The sequence below is a fragment of the Mytilus californianus genome, unplaced genomic scaffold (assembly GCF_021869535.1).
Source record: "Mytilus californianus isolate M0D057914Y unplaced genomic scaffold, xbMytCali1.0.p SCAF_6, whole genome shotgun sequence".
Lineage (NCBI taxonomy): Eukaryota > Metazoa > Mollusca > Bivalvia > Mytilida > Mytilidae > Mytilus > Mytilus californianus.
In genome coordinates this window covers 32,338,608-32,366,405 of record NW_026262712.1, presented here as the reverse complement: position 1 = coordinate 32,366,405, position 27,798 = coordinate 32,338,608, and the positions used below count along the sequence as shown (strand labels likewise).

General features: G+C 32.6%; 1 protein-coding gene across 1 annotated transcript in view; it reads left to right on the top strand.

The window, feature by feature from the left end:
- The window catches only part of LOC127705568 (protein artichoke-like), a 69,247-nt gene that overhangs the window by 3,152 nt on the left and 38,297 nt on the right, over positions 1-27,798 (top strand). The window contains exons 2-12 of the mRNA XM_052209897.1: positions 1,704-1,848; positions 6,753-6,818; positions 14,599-14,670; positions 15,775-15,837; positions 18,961-19,032; positions 20,896-20,964; positions 21,540-21,611; positions 22,812-22,889; positions 25,241-25,312; positions 26,416-26,487; positions 26,941-27,093. Coding sequence (XP_052065857.1) covers positions 1,704-1,848; positions 6,753-6,818; positions 14,599-14,670; positions 15,775-15,837; positions 18,961-19,032; positions 20,896-20,964; positions 21,540-21,611; positions 22,812-22,889; positions 25,241-25,312; positions 26,416-26,487; positions 26,941-27,093 — 934 coding nt within the window. The remainder of the gene's footprint in view (positions 1-1,703; positions 1,849-6,752; positions 6,819-14,598; positions 14,671-15,774; positions 15,838-18,960; positions 19,033-20,895; positions 20,965-21,539; positions 21,612-22,811; positions 22,890-25,240; positions 25,313-26,415; positions 26,488-26,940; positions 27,094-27,798) is intronic.

Genomic DNA, 27,798 nt, shown 5'->3' with positions numbered 1-27,798 from the left:
GCTTCCCCACCTATAAAGAAACCCCGATAGTATGGAGACCGAGTGAGGAAAATTCGCATATTTACAGAGTTCAATTGTCTCACGGACTATACGGCTATAAATCAAAGTATTGGTAGTTCAGATGCTAAACTTTTAAGTTTAAATTTTGATTTGTCGTCAAAAAAATCGTATAGTGCAATTTTTGTAAAATGGGCTTGAAAGTAAGTTAGCTTACTTTAAGGAAAAATTGACATTGACAAGTTTTTAGGTCTGCATTCTAAAAGAACATTCGTAATATGCTTTCTGTTAATATATACATTATTGTTACACCTTATTTTAGCCTGGTCACCGTACTACGATGGTTGCCACATTTTGAGCAGGATCTGCTCACCCTGCCAGAGCACCTGAGATCACACCAGTTTTTTGGTGGGGTTCGTGTTGCTCAGTCTTTAGTTATCTATGTTGTGTTTTGTATACTGTTGTCTGTCTTTTTATAGTTTTTTTTTTGTTTTTTGCCATGGCATTGTCAGTTCGTTTTCGACTTATGAGTTTGATTATCCCTTTGATATCTTTCGCCTCTCTTATACAAACCTTCATTCTTTCATTTGTTATTGATTCCGGAACAATATTCAAAGATTTGCCGCACCAAATTTAGTTGTGTCGAAAAAAAAGACAACATATTACAACATATTACACAAATCATCCTACAATCAGTTCAAAAATTGGGCTACATGTAGGAAGTTATGAGTCAACCTAAAACTATATAGTGTTTCAAGTATCGAACTTTTATATTCATGAATAACGTACATATGCGCTTGGAAGGCTATATCTTTAATTTATGGTTAAGACCCTTATTCATCACGACTATATAATGTTTGGTTATCCAATATTTTTGACAAAAAAGGGGAAGCCGTGAGATACAAATCAATTGTCCATGGAGAAAAGGAAAATAATGAAAAGACAAATAAAAGTCCATAAAACGCTACATAGAAATTCAAAACAAAAACCACAACAATAAACCGGGGATGAACTTATATGCGTAGATAGGTTGCGCAGTTCATTGTCCGCTAGTGGCACATGTACCCGTAATAAAAGCATGCACGCTACAATCTGGCGATCGTTGCTTCCGAAGCTGTAGATTTACCATTCAGTCCTCTAAAGTGAAGGTTATATAATGTATTCAATGCTTTTCAACTTTCGTACTTGATTTGGCCTTTTAACTTTTTTGATCTGGGTCTTTTGTAGACGAAGCACGCGTCTGGCGTACAAAATCATAAGTCTGGTACCTTTATTATTAATGATTTTTTTTTTTTTGTGAGATTAATTGTACAGTTCACACTTGTATTCTGTTACTGTTCCATCTATAAACCATTGCTTACATGGAATTAATAAAGGTTTTAGAAAATCTTCATCACCTATTGACAGTATTGATCGATGCACCCCTTATTTCAGTTGTTATCCGAATGATATTCAATGTTTTGTTGAAGAAAAAAACCCACAATTTGATATTCAAACTGCGGGTGGTATGAATCTGTGAGCTCTGTTTACAGTTCTTTAAGTTTTTAATTCGAAAAAAATCCATTTTTTTCTCAAATTTAAAGATGAGTATTCCTTTTCCAGTTTAGTTTAATTTAACTGGTATACTGAGACATTTTTCTAATAGTCCCAGGTTTTAAACTCGCTATAATGCATCTGAAATACCAAAGAATTAATTTGAATTTTAGCTGAAAGGGACTACGGAATGTGGTCTTACCTTTCGACCAAATCGAATGGATATATGGATGTTCCTACTGGTGCTCCATCCTGTTCAGGATGTGCCTGTGGAGTATTGAAGGATGATGGTATATTACAGTCCTGTAGTGGAACAGTGTAAGTATGGCACGTGGCAACCCGAATTAATTTTATTCGACTAATATCATGAAAAGAATGAATCTTCTTGGTTTGCACCGACTTCCGAAGCAAGGCCGTCGGTTCTCCGAACTTTCCCGAAGTCTTGCATTTAACACTTGTTTGATTGACTGTTTGATTGTTGGTTGCTTATAGTCTAGTGGCAAATAGTTCATGCATGGCAGGAAGAAACATTCGGTCTTTGCTTGAAAGTTGAGTTTGCTCTAGTCTGTGACTCACATGTGTTTTATTAATTAAATTCGACTCATTATATAAAAAAATTGTCGGAACTGTTCGTACTCGCTTTAAAGCATTACATGGATGAACTATGTATGCCGAATAAAATGGATAGAAACTATAGACATGATGGATTTTGAATACCCATAACTTTACATTGTATATATAACTTTTTAACAAGGGTTTTAATAGTTATACTACTATGAACTTGAATCCTTGATATAAAAATATAAAATGAGAAATTTATAAAAATATAGACATGTTTTCTTTGCATCTATTGAAATATGTAAAACTGAAATATGTTTAAATGTACTAATTTTATTCAATACTAATACTTTATAGACCAAGAACTAACAAGTAGGGGAAATCTTTAAACGGAATTGATTTAACATTGAACTTCACTTATTTACTTATCAAACAAATGAAAGGTTGAGAAGATTTATATTACGTCGGCTTTCCGTTTTCAACTTGATATATCAACAAACTTATTTTTGTCCTCTTTTTCGATAACATTTATGCTTTCGATGAATTTTGAAATTAGTATTTCTATGGATAAGCTAAACCAAGACAAATATTGAAGTGTGTCAATCTTCTCTCTTTCTTATTCTTTTCTTTTTTTTTTTTTTTTTATAGATTGTCAGTTCTTTTTGACACCGGTTGATTTTTTCTTTTAATTCTCTTTCATTGTTAATATTTCATGATTTTTTTTTTGTTTATTTTTTCTTTTCTCTTTTTTTACTTTTCATTTTCTTTTTTTGTGCTTACGATTTTTATTTCATTTTTTTTTCTACTATGATTTCAACTTATTTTCTTATTTTCCCATTATTATGTGTTTTTGGTCTGATCCATACAACTTCTAGGACTGGGTAGATCTAATCTTGGTCCAAGTTACAATCCCGCAAAAAATAATTCAGATGTGTTCAGTATTTTGAAGATAGATTAGTTTACAAATAAGTTGAAATATTTAAGAAAATTTAATAAATTACCCCCCCCCCCCCCCCCCCCTCCCCAACCCACCCACCCAAAGAAGAGTTAAGTTAAAGGGTCCAATGAATTTCCCAAGGGCCTCTGACAATGGGGCTAAAAGATGAGTCTGACGGTATCAGGCGGGTATAAACTTGTTATCGTTATTATAATTTCTAATCCCTTGATAAACATGATAAAACCGAAATACCTCAAGATAACGCGGAAATTTTCTGCTTTATACCCGTTACTGATTTACGTATTATAATTTTAGCGCCATTTTCGATTTGCAATATGTATAGAGAACAAAAAAGACCATTCTATAATTAATAAAATGTTATCAGATGAAGATTTAATGTTTGCTATTCGCTTGAGTCGATGGAATCTCTCGTACTTGGCGATCAAGCTACTGGTAACTTATAAATTTCAAGAAGAGGCCATGTTTACATCATAAAATGTTCTGCTCAAGACTACTGTACATAAAAACCTGGTGCACCTGGAAAAGTTTAAAGGCATGGCAGGAAATAGTAAAATAAATTAAATGCATTAGATAATATCAGGTAAAGTATAGCGATCATACACGCACAGTTAAAGACATGCACAAAATGTCACACAATGAACGAAAAAAATTTCAGGAAGCATGGTGACATATGAGATTCATGCACAATAACATGTGAAATAAAAATCTCAAAAACGTCACACGAAAATAACATTTTACTGTCCGTTCATAAACAAAGCAGATCCGTCCAATGGAAAGACGAGCCTTTGGCAGTCTTTTGATATCTAAATTGACAAACATAATTTTTTCTTCTTCTTCTTTAGGTTTTCAGTAGTCCTTCATTGATCTGAAGATTATTTACTGTTTTGCGCAGCGTGGCCTATATATATATATATATATATATTTACAAAAACACAAAAATAATTGGAAATAAATTTGGAGTGCATGATTTTTGCCTCGCCTTGACGGAGTCAAAAAGCGAGACATATCTATGCTGTTCCGGCGACGGCGTCAACAATGTATTAGTTTGTGATTAGGTCTAGTTCATGGTGATCCACTAGTGGTAGGTCAATGATATTTGGTATGCAGTTGTATTAGCATTGGCACATCTCATTACCCTGGAGATTATTTGGCCCCACCCCCTCAGTCAAGGTCTATTGACTTTGAAACTTTTCATAGTTTACATGTATTAGTTTGTGATTAGGTCAATGTATGGGGAACCACTAGTGGTAGGTCAATGATATTTGGTATGCAGTGGTATTAGCATTGGCACATCTCATTACCATGGAGATTATTTGGCCCCGCCCCCTCAGTCAAGGTCTATTGACTTTGAAACTTTTCATAGTTTACATGTATTAGTTTGTGATTAGGTCAGTTCAAGGGGAACCATTAGTGGTAGGCCAATTTTAATTTGTGTTCAGTTGTATAAGCATTAGCACATCTCATTTCCATGGAGAATATTTGGCCCCGCCCCCTCAGTCATTGTCTATTGACTTTGAAACTTTTGCTTAGTTTACATGTATTAGTTTGTGATTAGGTCAATTTATGGGGAACCACTAGTGGTAGGTCAATGATATTTGGTATGCAGTTGTATAAGCATTGGCATATCTCATTTCCATGGAGATTATTTGGCCCCACCCCCTCAGTCAAGGTCTATTGACTTTGAAACTTTTCATAGTTTACATGTATTAGTTTGTGATTAGGTCAATTTATGGGGAACCACTAGTGGTAGGTCAATGATATTTGGTATGCAGTTGTATAAGCATTGGCATATCTCATTTCCATGGAGATTATTTGGCCCCACCCCCTCAGTCAAGGTCTATTGACTTTGAAACTTTTGCTTAGTTTACATGTATTAGTTTGTGATTAGATCAGTTTAAGATGAACTGCTAATGTTAAGTCAATGATATTTGGTATGCAAATGTATTGGCATTGGCAAATATCGTTTCCATGGAGATTATATAGTCCCACCCCTGATCATGATTCATTGACTTTGAAACTTTTACATAGTTTATAAGTTAATGTTTGTGTTTAGGTTTGTTTAAAGGGAACAACTTATAATAAGTCAGTGGTATTTGGTATGCAGTTGTATTAGCATTGGCACATCTCATTCCATGGAGATTGTTTAGCCATGTACCTTCAGTCATGGTTCATCGACTTTGAATATTTGCATAACTTACATGATAAAGTATTGCTACATTGTATTTTAATTTCAACATTTGCATTATCAAAATTACAAAAAGGCGAGACATATCTCTGTGATAACAGTTTATTTTTTATTGTAATTAAAACTATGTACATAGGCTAATAATAAGTTAAATGAATTTGTGGAGAACAGCTGGTTTGAGCTGTTCTCTGAAAGTGTCGACAGTAGTGACCGCGACTGTATGGATTGGCAATAAATTCCACTGAGTTATAGTATATGGAAAAAATGAAAATTTATATGTATTTTTTTTGTTTGAAATGTGTCTGAAAGTGAAATTATGATTTTTGCGGGCTCTACTGTCTGATGGTATGAGAATAGTTTAGTTTAAACATATTTTATTGTTCAAAAATGACAAATGGATAAGACACAAGTTTTTCAACTTAGTAACGTCTTCTCCAAATCCCGAGTTTAATGAGAATAGCAGATGGGATTGCTACGATTTTATGTACTATTTTGTAGAACATTATCAATCTTGTGTGTAGTCTTCTTTCTTGTAGTGTGGGCCAGTTTAATGAGTTTATCATGTCTGTAGGACTACTGATGTTATGGTACCTGTTACAGACATACATGTATATGGCAGCTCGCCTTTGGACCATCTTGATTTTAGAGGTTTGTTCAACTGTGTGAGGGTCCCATACTGAACATGAATATTCCAGTTTTGGTCGGACAAGTGCCAGATATGCCTGAGTTTTGATGTTCTGACATGATGTTTTTAAATTTCTTTTTTAAGAAACCCAAAGATTTGTTGCCATTAGCTATGATGTTGTCTGTATGTTTTGACCATTTTAAGTTTGCTTGTAGTGTAATGCCCAGATATTTAGCTAAAGAGATAGACCAGTTCAAGTTTGTGATTGTGGAGGATATAGTCATGTTTAAACGTTTTTTTCTTTTGTGATACTGTAAGGACTCTGCATTTGTCTGGATGGAAAGCCATCAACCAGTCTTGCTCCCACCTAGCAGCTGCATCTAAATCTAACTGTAGTGCATCACAGTCACTTTGAGATTTGATGGTTTTGTAGATGATACTGTCATCGGCAAACAGTCTGAGCTTACTGGATGATAGGTATTCTGGTAGGTCATTAATATATACCAAGAATAATACTGGGCCCAGGACTGTGCCTTGAGGGACACCTGAGGTGACTGGAGCCAGGTCAGATGACTCTCCATCCAGGACAACTGTTTGTGTTCTATCATTTAAGAAGGCAGAGACCCAGTTTAAAGTTTCATTTCGGATACCGTAATAGTTTAATTTGTAAAGTAATTATTTATGAGGGACTTTGTCAAAGGCTTTGGCAAAGTCCATTATAATTAAGTCTGTTTGAGTGTTGTTGTTATTATTTCAATCTATGAAACAAGAAAATTCCAAATTTGTTTCAGGATATATGTTACTTTAAACTTGATGTCTTAATTCACCTCGCCTAACATGCCTAATACAAACATTGACAAAACATTTTATGAGGAATTTTACTTTTTTTTTTCCAGAACAATTGCACATTACAGTTTCCCTAACATATCATCAGAAACATTTGCAGTGTCAACTTCTGAAATGTAAGTATTTAGACTAAATGCAATTAGTTTTTTTTGGTACCAATTTACCATGTTTACGTAGATTAAGGAAAAATGTATGTTTGTGGATCATAATTTTTTTTTTTTAAAGGCAGTACCTTTATGCCTTTAATTGTGTCAGGCAATAGGCATTTCGTATCTATTTGGGGGTAAATACTTCATCATAACAATCCTGAAAAGTGAAATTCTTTCTTCTTCTTTTTGTGATATTCTGTGTTATTTATTGTTATTCATTGACACCGGGCATTAAAGAATCAAACAGTGTTTTTTTGTTAATTTTAAAACTTTGGATAGAGTTGCATTTTGCATTATGAGCAGTCAACCGATTGACATACCAGAATTACTTAAAAAATCTGTGTGAAAGAGTTCGGGATTTATTTCGAGTGGTATTTTAATCTAAAATTCTTTTTAAGATAGTCTCTGTCGTTGATATAATAATGAAATGTCGACTGAACTATACCTACAGTCAGGGGTACTACTTGTAATGTACAAGTAATTTTTATTTACTTGAAGAAGTAAATATTAATATACTTATATAAGTAAATTTGTAGGATACTTATACAAGTGTATTTTATTTACTTGTATAGGTAAAAAAAAAGGGCTTAGTTATGTCCCTTTATAGACATTCAGATTTTTTTACTTATACAAGTAAAAAATTCATCCTATCTTCTTTTCTTGAATTCTTAGGACTTGTTTGCTCTAATAGAATTTTTGATTGTCTGTCCTTTGCAGATGTCTTTACTAATCATTTTATTCTTATAATCATTTAAGTGTAATTTCATGGACAATGAAAATCTCATTTGTCTGTTATCTTCAGAACACTGCTCTTTTACAAGCCCCCAAGGGGCAATTTTTGAAGGCCTTGTGCAAATACTTCAGATATTTGCGCAATCAGTTTCTTTGTTGAATTAATGAGATGAAACATTGAACTCTAATAAAAAATTATGAGCTAACCTGAGAAAAATTGTTAAAGGCATGTTTTTACATCTCAAAACTTGAGAATTTTTGTGGGATTGTAAAAAAAATTTACTTATACAAGTAAATTTTTGAGAAAATTAAGGGGAGATTATTCAAACATTATAATTAACTTATATAAGTTTATTTTATTTACTTCTTCAAGTAAATAAAGATTACTTGTACAAGTAGTACCCCTGACTGACCTAGTCGCCACATGTCAATACTAACTCAGTTTTTTCTGGAATCCAATTATGTTTCCTTTTCTCATTAGAACATTTGGTAAATCGAATTTCTGAAATCCGCCTAAACTAATAATATCCATTTGGAATTTATCGAAAACGAGAGCTGTTGAAAATTGTCTGAAGTTCAGACATACATGTAGCTATCATGTCAGACCCTTTGTCAGGTAAACAATTTCGATCTATTAGGTCCGATAAAAAGTTTTTTTAAATCTGAAACCAACAGTGCCAAAGTTGACAACCGGGAATCAATGAATAATCGATACACTTAGGTTTTTTACTTCTACATGCATAAATCAAAGACGCATAAACCCGAGAGTGCCGAACTTATCTGGTTTAACTGACATTACACAACTTGTGTTGATAGTGATAATAGTTTGACTGAACAAACAACAGGTGATTGAATATTAATAACTTGATATAGCTTCAGTTTATGTCACACGCCAAAGATGATAAAGGTAAATACTGGCATTGATAGAAAAGTGTTGTCAAATCATTGATCGGAAGGTTTTGATGACGAAAAAACATTTAATAAACTATCACTCAGCAAAAAAATGCTCACTATTTCACACTTCAATGCGGACATTTAAAGAACCATCATGCTCAAGAAGTACCGAAATTGACAGCAGGGTCTACAATGACTCAAAAACAATTCACAGCCTCCTCAGTGTTTAGTATTTAGACCCCCCCTTTTTCAAAATCCTGGATCCTCACCTGATTGATCACCCTGAAAATATGTATATATTCTTTAATAACTCTTGTACAGAGATGTGTAATATATGACAATTACATAATTATAAGATCAAATAATTCATGAATAGTTAAAGGGTTTTTACCGCTTTCTGACTATAGAATCGTTTAAACGACAGAAACAACACAAACCACTGCAGCAGGCTTGTATACCGAACTGGGTCAAGTCTTACAAATGTGATATATATAAATATGCATGTTATTTAAGGGCAGTAAGTTACCTTTGCAATTCAATTACCCTATAAGAATCGCTGACATGCCAGACAATGGGTACACAACAACTCGTACCTTTACCAACTCATCCCAAAAAACTCATACTTTTACCAACTCATACTTCTACCAAATCGTACACATTTTTGTAGTGTTTTCATGTTAATTTTGTATTTTATGATTAATCTTGTTCGAGACATGTATAGTATATATAAGAATATAAGAAGATGTGGTTTGCTAATGAGACAACTTTCCACTAAAGACCAAATGACATAGCAGTTAACAACTATAGATCACCGTATGGCCTTAAACAATGAGCAAAACTCATACCGCATAGTCAGCTATTAAAGGCCCCGAAATGACAAATGTAAAACAATTTAAACAAGAAAATTCACGGCCTGATTTATTACATGTCTCTGATCTAGTAACAAAAATTTCTTGACAAACACAATGGCTTTGTTTGGAATGCAGCTTAAATCTCTTTAATCAGTCAGGGGAATTACTTAAATGAGTGATTAAGAAATCACTGATTCAAGTAATACTTTTCCAGAAATGTTGGAAGAAAGAGTTGTCTTTCTTTAATAATCACCTATTTAAGTAATACAAATAAATCCCTAGACTAAGTGATTTAATTTTATTATATAATACTAATGATCCAGGGACTAATTATGATGCTAAAATTATCAGAACCAACATCTGTGTTTAATAGGATGACCGGTCATGTCCAGTGATGACCCTGTACCGAATCTGGGATAATGACATGAAAATCACTTGTTTAAGTATCATACCTCTAGTTTCTTCCAAAAAATCACTTGTTTAAGTATTATAATTTTAATAACCCCCACTAAGTTCAACTCCCCCGAACAGTGAAATTTTGGTGGGGAACAGTAAAATTTTATTACATAATCTGTAAGATGAAACCTTGAATTTTACAGGAAAAATACTCCCACTGCTGGGAAAAATCTGTTAAGAAAGCATTAGATCATTATGTTAATATAAAATAAAAGGATATGGAGTAAATGTACAAGGGACAAAATCGCACACAATACATACATGTAGAAAACATAGAAAATTATCAATGAACAGGGCTTTTATTCCTGTTCTTCATCTATCTTATTTATAAAAAAAATTTCAGCAAATATAGAATTTACAGATGAATGATTGCACCAAAGGCATAAACCTTGCTACTTAAAAGAAGGTTCATTTTTTTCAATTTTACTAATAATTAGATATAATCCAAACCTGTATGTTTAAAATTTTGGTAAAACTACAAAATCACAGAATTTCTAATTTGCTACTTTAATGAGTGATTTGTCACCAGGCTTATTTGGACTTAATTTTAATTTTATCATTTTATTTAGAAATTGGACTTTTGGAAAAGATATTATTTACAAATTTAAATATTTACATGTATAGACAAATAATGTGTTAATCTTAATTAGTGACATATGATTTTCAAATGTTTGTGACAGATTTATTTATTAAGTAACAGAAATTAATATGAAAGACATTAATTCATACTAAAGGTGTGAAAATTATTGAAAGAATGAGATTATATATGAGTATTATAAATTATAATTATCTTTTATATTAATTAATGTGAATGCTGTCACTTATAGCTTAAAGTTATGAAATGTCATTTTAATTTGAGTATTGTCATGTTAATTGAGTATTGTCTATTTTCGATATTTAGTATAAATACTTATTGTAAACTTTGTAAAAATCAGTACGATCAGAAGTAAGATACTTTTGAGTTAAAAAGTAAGATACAGTAGGAGTCACATTATATTGACATTGTCCTTTGTATATGTTATATTAGTACTTTGGCTTGGAATTAAATTATATAACTTGAATGTGTTGGATCTTCGTGAACTGCAACAACTAGTTCCTGATATTGGTGACTTCCATAGTTTAATTGTTTTTCTAATGATTTTAAAAATAAAATTATGACCCCGTAACATTTAGGGAGCCAAGACAAGAGTACCAGCTGTGCCCCTATTGGTTACAGATTAATAAATCACTTATTTCAGTAATTCCCCTGACTGTTAATTGTGAAGTAACGAATTCATCTGTTTTCTCCATGGTGGTAAATGAGGACAAGCATCACTTCATCTTGAGCTTGAAATCTGAATTGTGTTCTTGGAAAAGATATTATTTGACTGATTTTTCATTGGGTCAAGGATTTCTATACCAATCCTTGGTTGGGTATATTGATTTGAAGAATTTTTATTTTTTATTTTATCTATAAAGACTTCACCATCTTTTTGATATCATTAAGCTGCAACATGAATTGAACAAATCAAAATATTTATACATATATATATATATATATATACAGACCCATTTCTGATAATATTAACAAAACATCAATGCATTTACGGAATTTAAAATGTTAAACTTTAAAGCTATATTTTTTCTTATCAGTGAAAATTGTGATTGTAAAAGTTCAGAAATTTATGTTTTATTAACTTCTCAATAAACTCAATTAACCCCATTTTAATCAGTTTTAGGTCCACCGTATGATGACCCCTAAGTAGTATATTTTATAATCATAATTTCAAATCAAAATATCTATTTTCCTCTTTTATTTTGTAAATTTAATATGACAAAAAATAACTAAAAAGTAAAATCACAAAAATACTGAACTCCTAGGAAAATTCAAAACGGAAAGTCCCTTATCAAGATACTGCAAATGAATACAACTGAAAATTGGGTACAAGTTGGTAGAAACGAGTTAGTAAAAGTCAGGGACGAGTTGGCAATAGTACCAGTTGACATGGATCCCCAGACAATGTTCCCCTTACACAAACACAGGCTTGTATACCCATCTCTGTTGTGAAATTATATTTTCTGTCTTGACTCTCTTGCCATCCAGGCATAATTCAGAGCGCCTTAACCTTGATCATTCAAATAAAGTAAACATTTCTGAAGACATGCTCAAGCATTGTATATAATTTTACTGAAATCGTGTAATTTTATTTAATGCACCAAAATTACATCACTATAATTTGGCATGAACATTGAAGTTGGTATTTATATATTCCTAAGTAAACCTAAGTACATGGTAAAATCCATAGTAATACATCCACTAGTACAACATATACAAATGTAGGACTTTTTATAATCCAACCGTACTTTCAATCACTATCTGAAGTAAGTTTACACCCTCCCAAAAATATAACATGCATAACAAAAATATGGTAGGATCATTTTTTTGTCGGAGTTGGACATTGACAATAATTGGTGACCTGGCATGGTCATTCTTGGAGTCATACTTGGAACTATTAACTTTTTTGCTAAGAGTAATTTTTTGAAGAATAATGATTTTCTTGGAAAGAGTGGACACTTGGAGATGCATTATATAACTCAATGTTTTTGAGATAAATTTGCATCAAGCCATCATGATGAACTGGAATGGTTATTTTTTAAACTTGAGATGTGAATAACCACCAATAGTGAAACCAAAATTGACCCTAAATATTCAATTCCATTTTTTTAGTAAAAATTAAAAACAATTTGTTTCTCGAAAAAGTCAATTCTAATTAAGTTGCTCTGTAGCTGGAAATTTTTTAATTTAAAAGATATAAGTGCATTTATATACTCATGCAATAATATTTTTTTGGAAATGCAATGTTGCATTACCATTTCCATGCCATAATATAAATTGAAAAATGTCTAAATATTTGATATTGTAAGCCTTTGCTGCATTATTATAGTTTCAAGCATCTCCAGGATCATCATCATTTATAGTGTAGTCTAGAAATAATCATGTTTCGTAGGTACATAATTCCCTTACGACTAAAGGGAGGGTGACCAACTAATTATATTTTAATTTCCCAATTATTTCCTGCAGTATACATCATGTACATGTATCATCAAACTTTTTCACCCATTCGCTCAACATGTGTTGGAAGTGACGATGCCTACATTTTGGTCATGTGGTGATGGAAGTCACATGACAGATATAACTAACTACCATGTCCTGGAACCTCACATCATTTTTATGCACCCGCAACTAAAAGTTGGGGGCATATTGTTTTACCCCTGTCCGTCCATCTGTCTGTCCTTCCGTCCATCCTTCCCTCCGTTCCATTATGGGTATATAGTTATTCCGCATAACTCCTACAGTTTGAATCCTAGGAAGTTTTCGCTTTGCTGTCTGTTTGTACATATATTGAAGATGTGCATGTGGTCAGGGTTTTGATTTTTATTAATATTTGCTCTTTTGGGAGAAAGTTGAACTTTGTCATTTTTTGGAGTATTTACTTGCATAAGAGGAGCGTTTCCAGATAACTCCTCCTACAGTTTGAATGCTAGGAAGTTTTCACTTTACTGGCTGTCTGTACATATATTGAAGATGTGCATATGGTCAGGGTTTTGATTTTATTAATACTTGCTCTTTTGGGAGATAGTTGAACTTTGTCATTTTTTGGAGTATTTACTTGCATAAGAGGAGCGTTTCCAGATAACTCCTCCTACAGTTTGAATGCTAGGAAGTTTTCACTTTACTGGCTGTCTGTACATATATTGAAGATGTGCATGTGGTCAGGGTTTTGATTTTTATTAATATTTGCCCTTTTAGGAGATAGTTGAACTTTGTCATTTTTGGGGTATAAGCGGTTAAATGTTTTAGTTTTTTTAAAATAACACTTTGCATCTGCGGGGGCATCAATTGTGTCTGCCAGACACAATAATATCTCAAAGAAAGTCCTACATTGACTTTGTTATAATAAAGTTACTTCAGAGTGGAGTTTTGGGGCATCACTTTGTATAGTTTAAATAAAAACTGACTTGTAGCTACAAGTCAGATGAGATTTCATGCTATTTTGTCCTGTAAACAAGTACATTTTAATTTTTTACTGTCTTACAAGTACAAAAATAACCTTAAGTGTTAACTTTTTCTGCCATATACCTATCTATATTTTATAGTTGAGCATTTAAATGCCAATGTTGCAAATGCTTTCCACGAATTCTTTTTTAAGAACAAACATTCGTCTGGCATAAAAAATTATCTTTTATAAGTTTTTTTAATCAATAAAACAAATGAATGAGAGACTTAAAAAATGTAGTTATGTGAAATTACCTTTTTATTTAAATGAGTATTTGTGATAAATTAAAAAAAAGTCCTGTAAAGGCTGTATGATTCATAGATTTACTTGAAAACCAGCATGTACAGATAGACTTTGTTATTGTAAATCATCTTTCATATATGTATATTCATAGTTATATTTACTGAATATGTTTGATTTAAAATGTTAAAAGTACTGAGAGTATCAAGATTCATTGACCATGTTGACAGCATCTGACCTGAAATGGCTAAATAAGTCCAGCACATTCTGACTTAAATAAATCTGAAAATGCTTTTACTTCTTCAGTAAAATGCATAATCTGAATTGCTTAAGTCTTTCAAGATTCAGACTTGATTATATATTCAGAGTTCTGACTGCTATAGATGTGCACTGTTTTTAAGGGATCTACAACAAATGTATTGTTAATGTTAAAGTTGTTGTAAAGACTTTAAAAAACAGAGAATTGATTCTTAACAGTTATAATAGTATGTTTTTATATTATTCATATGTCATTATCTTTTTGTTTTGTATCTGCAGATCCATCAGACATTGTAGTGCATTTGTTATTGTTGGTCAGACTTTTGTCAACTTGACTAGTTTAACCAAACTGTAAGTTATTTTATTGCAACATATTCCATATCAATTACATGTATCTTTTTGGTAAATGCTGATTAAAGGCTGCATCTTAGGTGTCAGACCACCAATTAAAATTCCCTATCTGTTCAACCAAAATTTACAATTTTCACAGCTTTCTAAATATTTTACCTTAAGTTTAACTTCATAGAAACCAGGTATATTCTGAATTGTACATGTATCATCTTTCTACATGCCAATTTTCAAAATACCTTTAAAATCATATAAGAAAGAAGAGGCCTCCCTAATAGAGGTACCACTAAAAATAACCCCTGGTTTTCTGGAAATCGTAAATTAGTAGACTATGGAGTGCATTAATCCTCAATGTTGAATGCAAACTCATAGACAAGTAAATTTTGGCTCAAAATGGTCTTAATATATTTCTCTTTCACCAAAAGTTTCATTTCTGCCAATTTGTTGGTTATTTTAAGTAAACAATGACATCAAATGCACTATGTTTTGTCCGAGTAGGCCTTCTTTCACATACATTCTAAATTGGAGGGAGTAATTGGTGGTCTGACACCTCTTAGTGCCTGGTTGGGAAAAGGCATCTGATAGTAAACAATAAGACACCTTCAAAATATGTGCATTATATTAAATCACTCTTGCTGGTGTTTAAAGTAAAGGTACAGTAAATGGGCTATGTCATGATTTGGTTAAATTTTCCATCATGTAACAACTATAGCTGGTTGAACACGTTATTGAAAAGAGAAAAAATAATGCATTTATCTCTTTTATTTTCCGAAATATTTCTAAATGAATTCTTTCAAAATAGGTGAACATTTGTATTTAAAGCATAAAAATATTAGGAAAAAAAATTCTTAAATTGTCCTAAAATCATCAATTCTCCAATTTCAATTCCATAAATATTTCACACAAAAACACTTATTTTTAACTCAATTTTGCCCCCTCATATATAATTGCAACTGGTTATGAAGACCTATCCAAAGCAGTCACTTAGTATACAGTATGTCCTTGTTTTGCTGGTATAGCAAAAAATAAGTCTAAGCATGCAGATACTTATACTATTGCGGAAATAAATAAATAAATATTCTGAATGTGCTGTTTTCTTTTTTGCAGAACAATAGAAAATAGTGGAATTACAACAATGCCAGATCTCGGTAATACACAGATAACTGAGCTGTGAGTTTAAAATACAACACGGAGCCTTGGCTCGCCGAACAGCAAGCTATAAAGGGCCCCAAAAATTACTAGTGTAAAACCATTCAAACGGGAAAACCAACGGTCTAATCTATATAAAAACGAGAAACGAGAAACACGTATAAACTACATAAACAGACGACAACTACTGTACATCAGATTCCTGACTTAGGCAAGCTCTTATTTGCTATGAGTTTAGTAGAAAAGCTCTTAAATGCCATGAGTTGAGTAGAAAAGCTTTAAATTGCCATGAGTTTAGTAGAAAAGCTCTAAATTGCCATGAGTTTAGTAGAAACACTCTAAATAGCCATGAGTTTAGTAGAACAGTATGGAATAAAATTTGCAGATTATCTTTTAGTAAAATTAACAAAAATGATGGATAAGATAGAACATGATGCATTAATTCATGGCACAAAATCACTAACATACACTTTACAAAATCAGAAAGGGCTACCAAATTCCCTAGAAAATTACTGTGGATTCATTTATTTTCGTGGGTATCAATTTTCTTGGATTGAGAAAAACTTGCATTTTCGTGGATATTTGATTTCGCAGTTTTGCCATGGTCTGCATACATTCTTATAGAAAATTTGTAATTTGTTGTACATTGGAATTCATGGTTCCTGGGTAACCACGAAATCCACGAAAATTGGTATCCAACGAATAATAGTGAATCCATAGTAAGATAGAACAGAGGACAATCACCACTGATGTTCTTGATTTTGGACAGGCCACATAAATATTTTTCAGAGTTGGAACTAGTTCTTTGAGATCTTAAACATCTACCCTTTCATCTTACTGCCTATCATTTACTTAGATCATGGACAGGATGTTATACTTAAAAATACTAAGCAATGACGTCACATGTGCATGTCCATCCACGTCAATTTATCAATGAAATGCATGCAACTTCATTCATAAACCAAACAACTATTGCAACGTTTTGTACATGTAAAAATAGTTATACTTACTATTTCATTTATTTCATTTTCTCAATCCAAAAAACATATTGTTCAGACAAATAGCCAACAAAAAGAATAATGTCATTTTTAGCTCACCTGGCCCGAAGGGCCAAGTGAGCTTTTCTCATCACTTGGCGTCCGTCGTCCGTCGTCCGGCGTCGTCCGTCGTCGGCGTTAACTTTTTACATTTTGAACTTCTTCTAGAGAACCACTGAATGGAATGAAACCAAACATGGCATGAATGTTCCTTATGAGGTGCTGACCAAGTGTTGTTACTTTGTAGCCGATCCATCATCCAAGATGGCCGCCAGCGGGGGACTTAGTTTAACATAGGACCCTATGGGAAATGCATACAAATGACTTCTTTTAGTGAACCACTGAATGGAATAAAACCAAACATGGCATGAATGTTCCTTATGAGGTGCTCACCAAGTGTTGTTACTTTGTAGCCGATCCATCATCCAAGATGGCCGCCAGCGGGGGACTTAGTTTAACATAGGACCCTATGGGAAATGCATACAAATGACTTCTTTTAGAGAACCACTGAATGGAATAAAACCAAACATGGCATGAATGTTCCTTATGAGGTGCTGACCATGTGTTGTTACTTTGTAGCCGATCCATCATCCAAGATGGCCGCCATCGGGGAACTTAGTTTAACATAGGACCCTATGGGAAATACATACAAATGTCTTCTTTTAGAGAACCACTGAATGGAATGAAACCAAACATGGCATGAATGTTCCTTATGAGGTGCTGACCAAGTGTTGTTACTTTGTAGCCGATCCATTATCCAAGATGGCCGCCAGCGGGGGACTTAGTTTAACATAGGACCCTATGGGAAATACATAAAAATGTCTTCTTTTAGAGAACCACTGAATGGAATGGAACCAAACATGGCATGAATGTTCCGTATGAGATGCTGAGCAAGAGTTGTTACTTTGCAGTCGGTCCATCATCCAAGATGGCCGCCAGCGGGGGACTTAGTTTAACATAGGACCCTATGGGAAATACATACAAATGTCTTCTTTTAGAGAACCACTGAATGGAATGAAACCAAACATGGCATGAATGTTCCTTATGAGGTTCTGACCAAGTGTTGTTACTTTGTAGCCGATCCATAATCCAAGATGGCCGCCAGCGGGGGACTTAGTTTAACATAGGACCCTATGGGAAATACATACAAATGTCTTCTTTTAGTGAACCACTGAATGGAATGAAACCAAACATGGCATGAATCTTCCTTATGAGATGCTGACCAAGTGTTGTTACTTTGTAGCTGATCCATCATCCAAGATGGCCCCCAGCGGGGGACTTAGTTTTACATAGGACCCTTTGGGAAATACATGAAAATGTCTTCTTTTAGAGAACCAATAAATGGAATGGAACCAAACATGGCATGAATGTTCCTTATGAGATGTTGACCAAGTGTTGTTACTTTGCAGCCGATCCATAATCCAAGATGGCCGACAGCGGGGGACTTAGTTTAACATAGGACCCTATGGGAAATACATACAATTGTCTTCTTTTAGAGAACCACTGAATGGAATTGAACCAAACATGGCATGAATGTTCCTTATGAGTTGCTGACCAAGTGTTGTTACTTTGCAGTCGATCCATCATCCAAGATGGCCGCTAGGGGGGGGGGCTTAGTTTAACATAGGACCCTATGGGAAATACATACAAATGTCTTCTTTTAGAGTACCACTGAATGGAATGAAACCAAACATGGCATGAATGTTCCTTATGAAGTGCTGACCAAGTGTTGCTACTTTGTTGCCGATTTACTGTTCAAGATGGCCACCAGGATATTTTATTAAATAACAGGACCAATATTAATCAAAATTTGGCCTCAATCATTATTTGGGTATCTGTTATGATTTTTATCTATCTTTACATGATTTCTAAAACCAAAGTAGAGTCAGGTGAGCGACACAGGCTCTTGAGAGCCTCTAGTTTTTATAGTGACTTCATCAGCTAGAATACCAGTGTGCGCTAGCAGGCTAGCTTGATATTCTTCTGATAAAGTCAGTATCAAAACTATAAAAGCCATTATTCTATATGTTTAGAGTTATAAATATTTTGTTTTTTTATTATTACTTATGTAGTAGAATTTCAGCACCATAACCTCTTTATTTCACAGGAATTTGATGTTCAACAGCATAGAAATAAAGACGAATTTTAAAGGGAGTCTACCAACTACAATCACTCATGTGTGAGTATTAGGTCACATTACAGTTTTATATTCTCATGTATTAAAAGAGATGTTGGGTATTCATCAATTAGACAGCAACACAAGGAAAAAAGGGCATATAGAAGGTTACATACAGTCTTGAACATTAAACAGGTGTCTATGCTTCAAGCATCCTTTTCGCCAAGCGGGAATTCAAGTTGAATTATTTTTTTTATTTCTCAATATTGAACATATGGGGATGGAGAATTTTAAAGTTTATTCTGTGGAATTCATTATGCTTACCCATCAAAGGTTAGTTTCACTATGCAACATAACCAGCATTTATATACAAGATTTACCGTAATTGGTTGTGTATTATACACACTTTTTAAACCAAGACATATAGTTGATTGAGGCATGGAAGTATAAAATTGACAGGAACTCCAACGAAAAATTAGCACATTCCCATCCCACTGATTTCTTGAAGAAAATAAAAGGTTCCGACTCAGTTTGTCAAGTACGTGATAATTCCTTTGTGGGGTATCTGCGATGCCGCCTTCGCCTGTTCTGTTAACTGAAGCTGGTCTTATCACGTGATTTGGTATCGAGTGTCTTATCTAACTACCAATGTAAATAAACACGGAAACTCCCGTGGTTATTTGCGAATAGCCAAAGTAATAACGACACCTGTTTCCGTTCAATAAATAAAGACAAAAGCTGAAAAGATCTAAAAAATCGGTCCATATTTAACAGAATGACATAAGAAAATTAACTGCATTCTGAAAGAGGGCAAGCTTATTTTTAGTTTTGTTTAATATGTTTTAATCATTGAAACTTGGAAATCGGGAAATATCCGATATCAAAAATTACATGTACTTAAAGTCGGGTGTTTGCGGAAAACAATGTGATGCACGTGTAGTGTGCCGGATGCTGCTGGATAGCTTTAATTTAAGTTTTAAGGTTGTTAATTTTTATCGAATGTTACAAGAAAATTTATTGTTTTCTCTATCGTCTCAATTTGAAAAATGTTATTAACGTATTTAACAAATATGTTTTAAAGACTAAAAGAGCTTTATAATTACACGCACGTGATGACCTCTACATAGCAATATCAGGTTACGAGACAGATGAATTGTTGCACCTTTCATAATAAGTCCAAAGTTGTAAACAAACCTTAAACATTCAACCTAGTCTGAGATTACTCTGACGTCTGATAGATTATTTTTACGAATGGCATTTATTAATTCTGGATCGGCATTTAAAGAAATTTGTTTTTTTTGTTGTTTTTTTTTTTGTTGTGAAAACAGTCGCGGGGATTTCATTTCTTTGTATTTGTTTTTACGCAGCAAAACCAGAAAAACTGACATGGCCAGTTAATGTCGTTTCCTTGACAATTAAGTACACATCCTGTTATTTCGGTATGTTCCGTAATTACGATCAATCACGAGGTTCCAAAAATTTGATCGGAACCCATGCATCCATGTGACATGTCGAGTTAATTAACAAATACTTAACGATTTTGCGGCATCGCACTATAAACGTTTGAAGTCTGCTTGTTGGTGTTCCTGTCAATATAATACTTCCATGATAGAGGGGATGGGTATTATACATAAATGAAGACGTTTTTCAATTTTTTTTTTTTTTTTTTTTAATTAATAACCAGATTAAGTCTTTTTTTCTTCATTATTGTATACTCAAGTACAACATTCATAATTCTGTCAAGCATTGGTAGCATGAATTTTCAGCTCTTAAATCATCTTCCTTTCTGAGCTCCACTCAGATGTTCTGATTTTATAAGATCTGCTTACAAATGATTGACAGAGTTATGAATGTTGTACTGGATTGCAGGATCAATTTAGAATTTGCATCTGAATCTATAACTAACATTTATGTGATTTTTTGTAGAGCTCTGACAGGTAACAACATTTACTGGATACCCAATGTATTCTTAAAGGGGCCAAATCTTAGAAGCGTGTAAGTAAAAAAAAAAAACAGTGAAAACTTGTGTAATGTTACTTTCTTACCAGACATTTAAGATTTAACCATAGCAAAATTTCAAAATATTTAAAAAAGGAGATGGCAAAAAAAAAAATATAGAAATATTATTCAAATTTCAAGTTTCTTTTAAAGAATTAGTGCCTTATTACATTTGTTCCTTTAGCATTAAAATTATTTTGCTTCAACTAACTGTCTACTTATCATGTATTTCAACTCATTGTTGGGTTGTTGATCCTTAACTGTTTTACATCTTATCAGTAACTAAAATCATTTTGGCTAATTAGTTCTTGGTTAAGTTTTATTAAATTGTAATAAGCATGTGATAGTTTCAGAAATTAACTGATTTTTGCAAGGAAACATTTCTAGGTTGGATCTTTCCTGATAAAAATGTGTCAAGAAAGTTAAAAATTGTGAAAATAAATTGCTGTGAAGTTGGCTTGAAATGGCTAAACACAAAAAAATAGTTTGTTAACATTACATTAGAAAGAATGACAAATGAAGACAATATTGATATTAATTTTTTTTTTCTCATATATTTGATTATCTTTCAGGAGTTTAGGTGGCAATTCCTTCATAAATTTCCCTGTTTTAGGATTCGGCAGTGTTCCTAGTCTTGTGTATTTGTAAGTAGATTTTGCTGTAAGCCCATGTGTTATTTTTCTGTAAGTTTTTCTTTGTCTAGAACGCCTAAGCAAACATGTGTGACAAAATTTAAAATATTTCAAAGAACAAGATAATTTGAAAGTAAAAGCAAACATTTTACGTGTGTTTTACCTGGGATAATAAAAGAACAAATTAGACATGTCAAGATAATTAATACAGATAGATAGGTATATATAGAAATTTTCACCATTCTTTAACCAGATTGAAATGGAAAAAAAAGCTTTACTGTAAATTCAGAAATTTTTGTGAAGTTTTTATTATTGTGAAAATCAAACAAGATATGTTATCTGTATCCAGCATTTACTTTCAAATTCTTTATTAACTTTGAGCCTTACTTAAATCGCAACAATTTATCTCACATTTTATAAACAATCCCAATTATAAGTGGACGCAAACATTTCAGAATTTACAGCAACTGGTATTCATTTGACCTGAGCCTTAGGTACATACAGAAGATCTTTCGGGTATTTTCAAGATTTACAGATAAGCCATATTGAAATGGAAACACATGATGTAACACTTTATCTCAATTAACTTGAATCTTAGATGAGTCAAATAGTTCTGTCAGGTACCTTTAACTTTGACTTTAAGCAAGATTCAAGTGAATCTTAATTTTTTATTACAAGAAGAGACTTAAGGATGTTCGCTCCTCTTGTTTTTGAATTTTTGTCAGATATTCAGAATCCTCTGGTTTTATCCATGTAGTGCTAATAAATATTTTACCCGCTAACCTCTACATTTTTTCATTATTTTATTACATATAGTTTAAAAAGCCATATTTGAAAATCTTATAAAATCCTTGTTATTTTTCATAGTTTTTTGTAAGAAAAAATGAGCCAATCTTAAATATATGAAAAATCTAGAGAGAATCATTTCCCGTCAAATTTTCAATGGCTTTTATCTCGAAAACATGCACACAGACCCTTCATTTATTTCTGCTTTTTTATTTCCTTTATTCATAAACTATCAATTTATAACAGTCTTTTAAAAAGCTTGTTATTTTGAAACAGAGTAGCGAACATCCTTAATATTTGTTTGTAAATAGAATTCAGAATGGAAACGGGGAATGTGTCAAATAGACAACAACCCGACCAAAAATAATTTTATGTTTGACACCAATGTTATAATGTTTATTGTAATTTTTCTTCCATCTTAATTAGTGGTATAGAAAACAACCAGCTGAGAAGACTGTCAGTACAACATATTAACAACTTTAAAGAAACTACACAGCTTCATCTGTAAGTGTTTTGGTTTTAAATCTTAATATTTGCTATACTCATATTGTCCACTCTTTCTGTAATATCTTCTGAGTTGTGACCCCTATTATTATTTGAACTTTTTATCTCTGCATTTTGTATTGTGTTCCGTCTATTTATTTTTGTTATTGCTAATTTTTTTAATGTGCTTGTTGAAAGTATGAATATTTTATCCTCACAAGTATCATAAGTGTTATCATTTACTTCATATTTTTACAGTTTGGTTTGAAATTGTTTGTTTTATGCAAATTATTAGCAATGACATTAACGGTACCAATTTTTTGTGCACCAGATGCGCATTTTGAAAATTGATGTCTCTTGGGTGATGCTGGAGGCCGAAATATTTGAAAATCCAAAACCTTATGTTAATGGTTGAAGAGTAGATCAAAACAAAAAGGAGCTAAAGTATAGCCAAATCAGGACCAGGAATCAGAGCTTTGCATGAAGGAGATGTATTCCTTAATTCAAAATGATTTCAAAAATGTTATCACAGGAAATTTCAATCTGGCAATATCCATATTTTCATGCCAGTATTGAAGTACTGGCTTATGAGCCAGTGATACCTGCAGGTACTAACAGTCCACCAGTAGAGGTATCGACCAAGTGGTAGAAATAACATTAACTGTACCTATTTTTATGCACCAGATGTGCAAATCGACAATTGATGACTCTCTTCATTGATGCTCAAGACCGAAATAGTAACTGATTCATTTTGCTCTTGATCTTGTTGAAGTAGTTTCTTAATCTTACCATACTGCAGTGATACAGACTGATAATAAACTATGTATCACATGCTGTATCTACCTTAGGGATCAATATAAGGCAGAGGGCTGATATCGATCCAAGTATGGCTTAGCATTCAAACATAGTTAAACCATGTGTTAAAAAGATAAAATGATGTTGTATGATTGCCAATGAGTCAACTATCCACCAGAGACCAAATGATCCTGATGTAGCAACTATAGGTTGTTCACTGTATTTGTTTTTTAACTTGACAACTCTTAGAGGTGTTCCAAACAGGGGTGTGATAGAAGGTATCAGATCAAGAATATGAGATACATGGTATGTGATACATGATAGTGTTGATTCATTATTATGTGTCATGTACATGTAATGGGGGTACCAGTTTTTGTGGATATCCTCAGTAAAGATGTGCCAAAAATTCCGGCATACAATAAAACTCAAATTTGACATAGACTTGTATGCAGAATTGGTTAAAACCACAAACAAGTATTAATATATGCAAAATTAGTCATAACTACAAAATCAACTATCAATGAATTCAAAATTTGTCATAATCACAAAATCAAGTATCAATTATTACATTACATGTATGTTACACGAGAATCCATTAGTTTGATTGGCTTACAACAATCGCGCTTCATTCAAAAATTAACCTTCATATCAAAATGAAATGTTACATTTGTGATGACACGTGCTTCCACAAAAAAGTGCTTGGGTAAATAAAAGAAAAACTTGATAAATCTTTTTTTTTTTCATGGTCTTATTTGCATAAAAATGTAATTATAAGAAATGAATGCTTCTTTTTGTAATTTTAATGGGGTGTAAAAGTGTTGATCGTGCACACATTTTAGAATGAAGCACTATTACACCCCAATAAAATTTCAAAAAGAAGCATTCATTTCTTTATATAAATGAAAAAAGGATTTTTCTTCAATCCACTCAAGTTTGTATCCATTAAAATACCGGTAAATGAATCCATAGAACAACATCATTGATATACAACGTAGTATTGTGACATCATTGATATACAATGTAGTAGTGTGACATCATTGATATACAACGTAGTAGTGTGACATCATTGATATACAACGTAGTAGTGTGACATCATTGATATACAACGTAGTAGTGTGACATCATTGATATACAACGTAGTAGTGTGACATCATTGATATACAATGTAGTAGTGTGACATCATTGATATACAACGTAGTAGTGTGACATCATTGATATACAATGTAGTAGTGTGACATCATTGATATATACAACGTAGTAGTGTGACATCATTGATATACAACGTAGTAGTGTGACATCATTGATATACAACGTAGTAGTGTGACATCATTGATATACAATGTAGTAGTGTGACATCATTGATATACAACATAGTAGTGTGACATGATTGATATACAACGTAGTAGTGTGACATCATTGATATACAATGTAGTAGTGTGACATCATTGATATACAATGTAGTAATGTGACATCAGATTCACAATGATGTTGCTAGTTTAAATCAGATTTGATGTGTCTGTCTAGACCTTTGAAACAACCTTTTATCTATATTGTATAAATTTATCCTTTTCTTCTAGGAACTTCAGCTATAATGTCCTAGATTATATCCAGCCCTATGCATTTTCTGGTATTCCAAATATAAAGGTGTTGTAAGTATATAAACTGATAGTAAATGACAAAAATTTGAAATATTTTTCTTGAATTAATCTTTAATTTGATTGACAGATAATTGTTTGCTTAACATCCAGTGGCAAAGATTTCATGAATGTTCTTGACAACATTGATTTGAAGGAGAAGGACTAATAATGCTTGCCTTATTTTGTTGCAGAAATCAAAATTATAACAGCAATATGATATCTGTTGTGTCAAGAGTCATAGGCACAAACAACCTTGCTCAGTTCTAGTTGATATTTGCAGGATGATTTCAAATCATTTTACTAGTATTGCATTAAAATAGGGATAACTACTGTATTGAAGGTTTGCCACCATTAGTTGGTGATTTAATGAATGCTTATATCTGTTTTAATGGCTCTGCTCTGTGTTAAAAAAAAATACACTCAATTTTGGGAAATTTTTGAAGTTATCTTTGATTTAAGGAGGTACATCTGAGTTAAAGCACTCTTAAAAATCATAGACATGCTTTTCATAAATATATACAGTCTAAGTATCACAGGTTATTTGCATTTGCATTTTTTTAGATGAAGGTATAAAAGCTATGACGAAAACTGACTTTAACTGATTTAAATTTTTTTTTTTAACCAGAGTCAACCCCCTTAAAAATGGATATTTTATGATTTTCTCCTCTGATAATTAGTTGGAGAACATTTGTATTAGAATGTTTATAAGTTGTATAAAATAGGTATTAAATCTTTAAGATATCAAAATAAGGAGATGTGTTATGATTGCCAATGATACTTCTATTCACCAGTGACAAAACCATCAACTTTATTTTTTATAAATTTAACTGCTTTTTGTTGAGCCTGTGACATTCTGCTCAAGGTGAAAATATTTAAGTTATAGCTACATTTGAAATTTTCATTTAATTAATGTGGAATTCCATGTTTCAAGATTAACAGGAAAATGGAATTATGAAACTCTAAATTCTCTAATTGAATTATAATGCTGTATCTTCATCCCATAAGTATGTGTAGTAAACATTATACAAGTAAAATAAATTATAAAATAACTTGGCTTGAATGTGTATAAAAAGTATTGTATTCATGTACTTTTAATGTATCTTTCATTTTTTCAGAGAGCTACATCAGAACAGTTTAGCCTCAATAGCAAAAGGTGTCTTTGAAAATTTAACAACACTGGTTCACTTGTAAGTTTAATACTTTTTTAGAAAATGTGAGAGAAAAAAAAAGAAATGGAAAATTTGTGGTTATATCACTTGAGATATTGAAAAATATTCAATGGGAATTCATAATAATTACAAGTTCTAATAGACCTTACCTTCTGAATTGTTTTCTTATTTCATGAGAAACAAACTTATGCATTTTCCTTCAGTGACCTAAAAAGAATAGCTAAATCCATCTGAGGTTAACTTTGCTTGAAAGAGTTAGAACAATAGTTTTCGTAATCATTTCCAAATTTATAAACAGAGAATTTAACAAACCTTAACCTTTTGTGAGGTAACCTGTTCAGCAACCAGTTATGTTATAAATCATGTCAGTAATGAAGGACTGACTACTTAGCTGATGATACCCTCTGAGACCAGCAGTATGGACCAAGTGCTATAAAATTTAAATATAATGTTTTTTTTTTGTATTTGTAGAGATCTCCATGCCAACAATTTACAGACATTAAACAAAGAAGCCATGAAAGATTTGGAGTATTTGGAAGAATTAAGACTACATTCACAGAAAACTCCTATGACGACGTTAATTTTCAATTCTATGATTAATGTTGGCAAGTCTTTGAAGTATCTGTAAGTATGATAGACAGTCTTATTCAAAAGTCCCCGGAAATAAATGGAATCATGAGGTCAACACTTATAACAGAGTTCATTGAACTGAAATCAGTTTTTTGTTGAGCCTGCGACTTTTGTCGCAGAAAGCTCGACATAGGGAAAGTGATCCGGCGGCGGCTATGGTGGCGGCGGCGTTAGCTAACTTCTTAAAAGCTTTATATTTTAGAAGGTGGAAGATCTGGATGCTTCATACTTTGTATATGGATGCCTCATGTTATGAAGTTTCCGTCAGTCACATGTCCAATGTCCTTGATCTCATTTTCATGGTTCAGTGACTACTTGAAAAAAAAGTTAAGATTTTTTGTAATGTTAAATTCTCTCTTATTAGGAGTAATAGGATAACTATATTTGGTATGTGCGTACCTTGCAAGGTCCTCATGCCCGTCAGACAGTTTTCACTTGACCTCTAACTCATTTCATGGATCAGTGAACAAGGTTAAGTTTTGGTGGTCAAGTCCATATCTCAGATACTATAAGCAATAGATCTAGTATATTCGGTGTATGGAAGGACTGTAAGTTGTACATGTCCAACTGGCAGGTGTCATCTGACCTTGACCTCGTTTTCATGGTTCAGTGGTTATAGTTAAGTTTTTGTGTTTTGGTCTGATTTTCTTATACTGTATGCAATAGGTCTACTATATTTGGTGTATGGAATGATTGTAA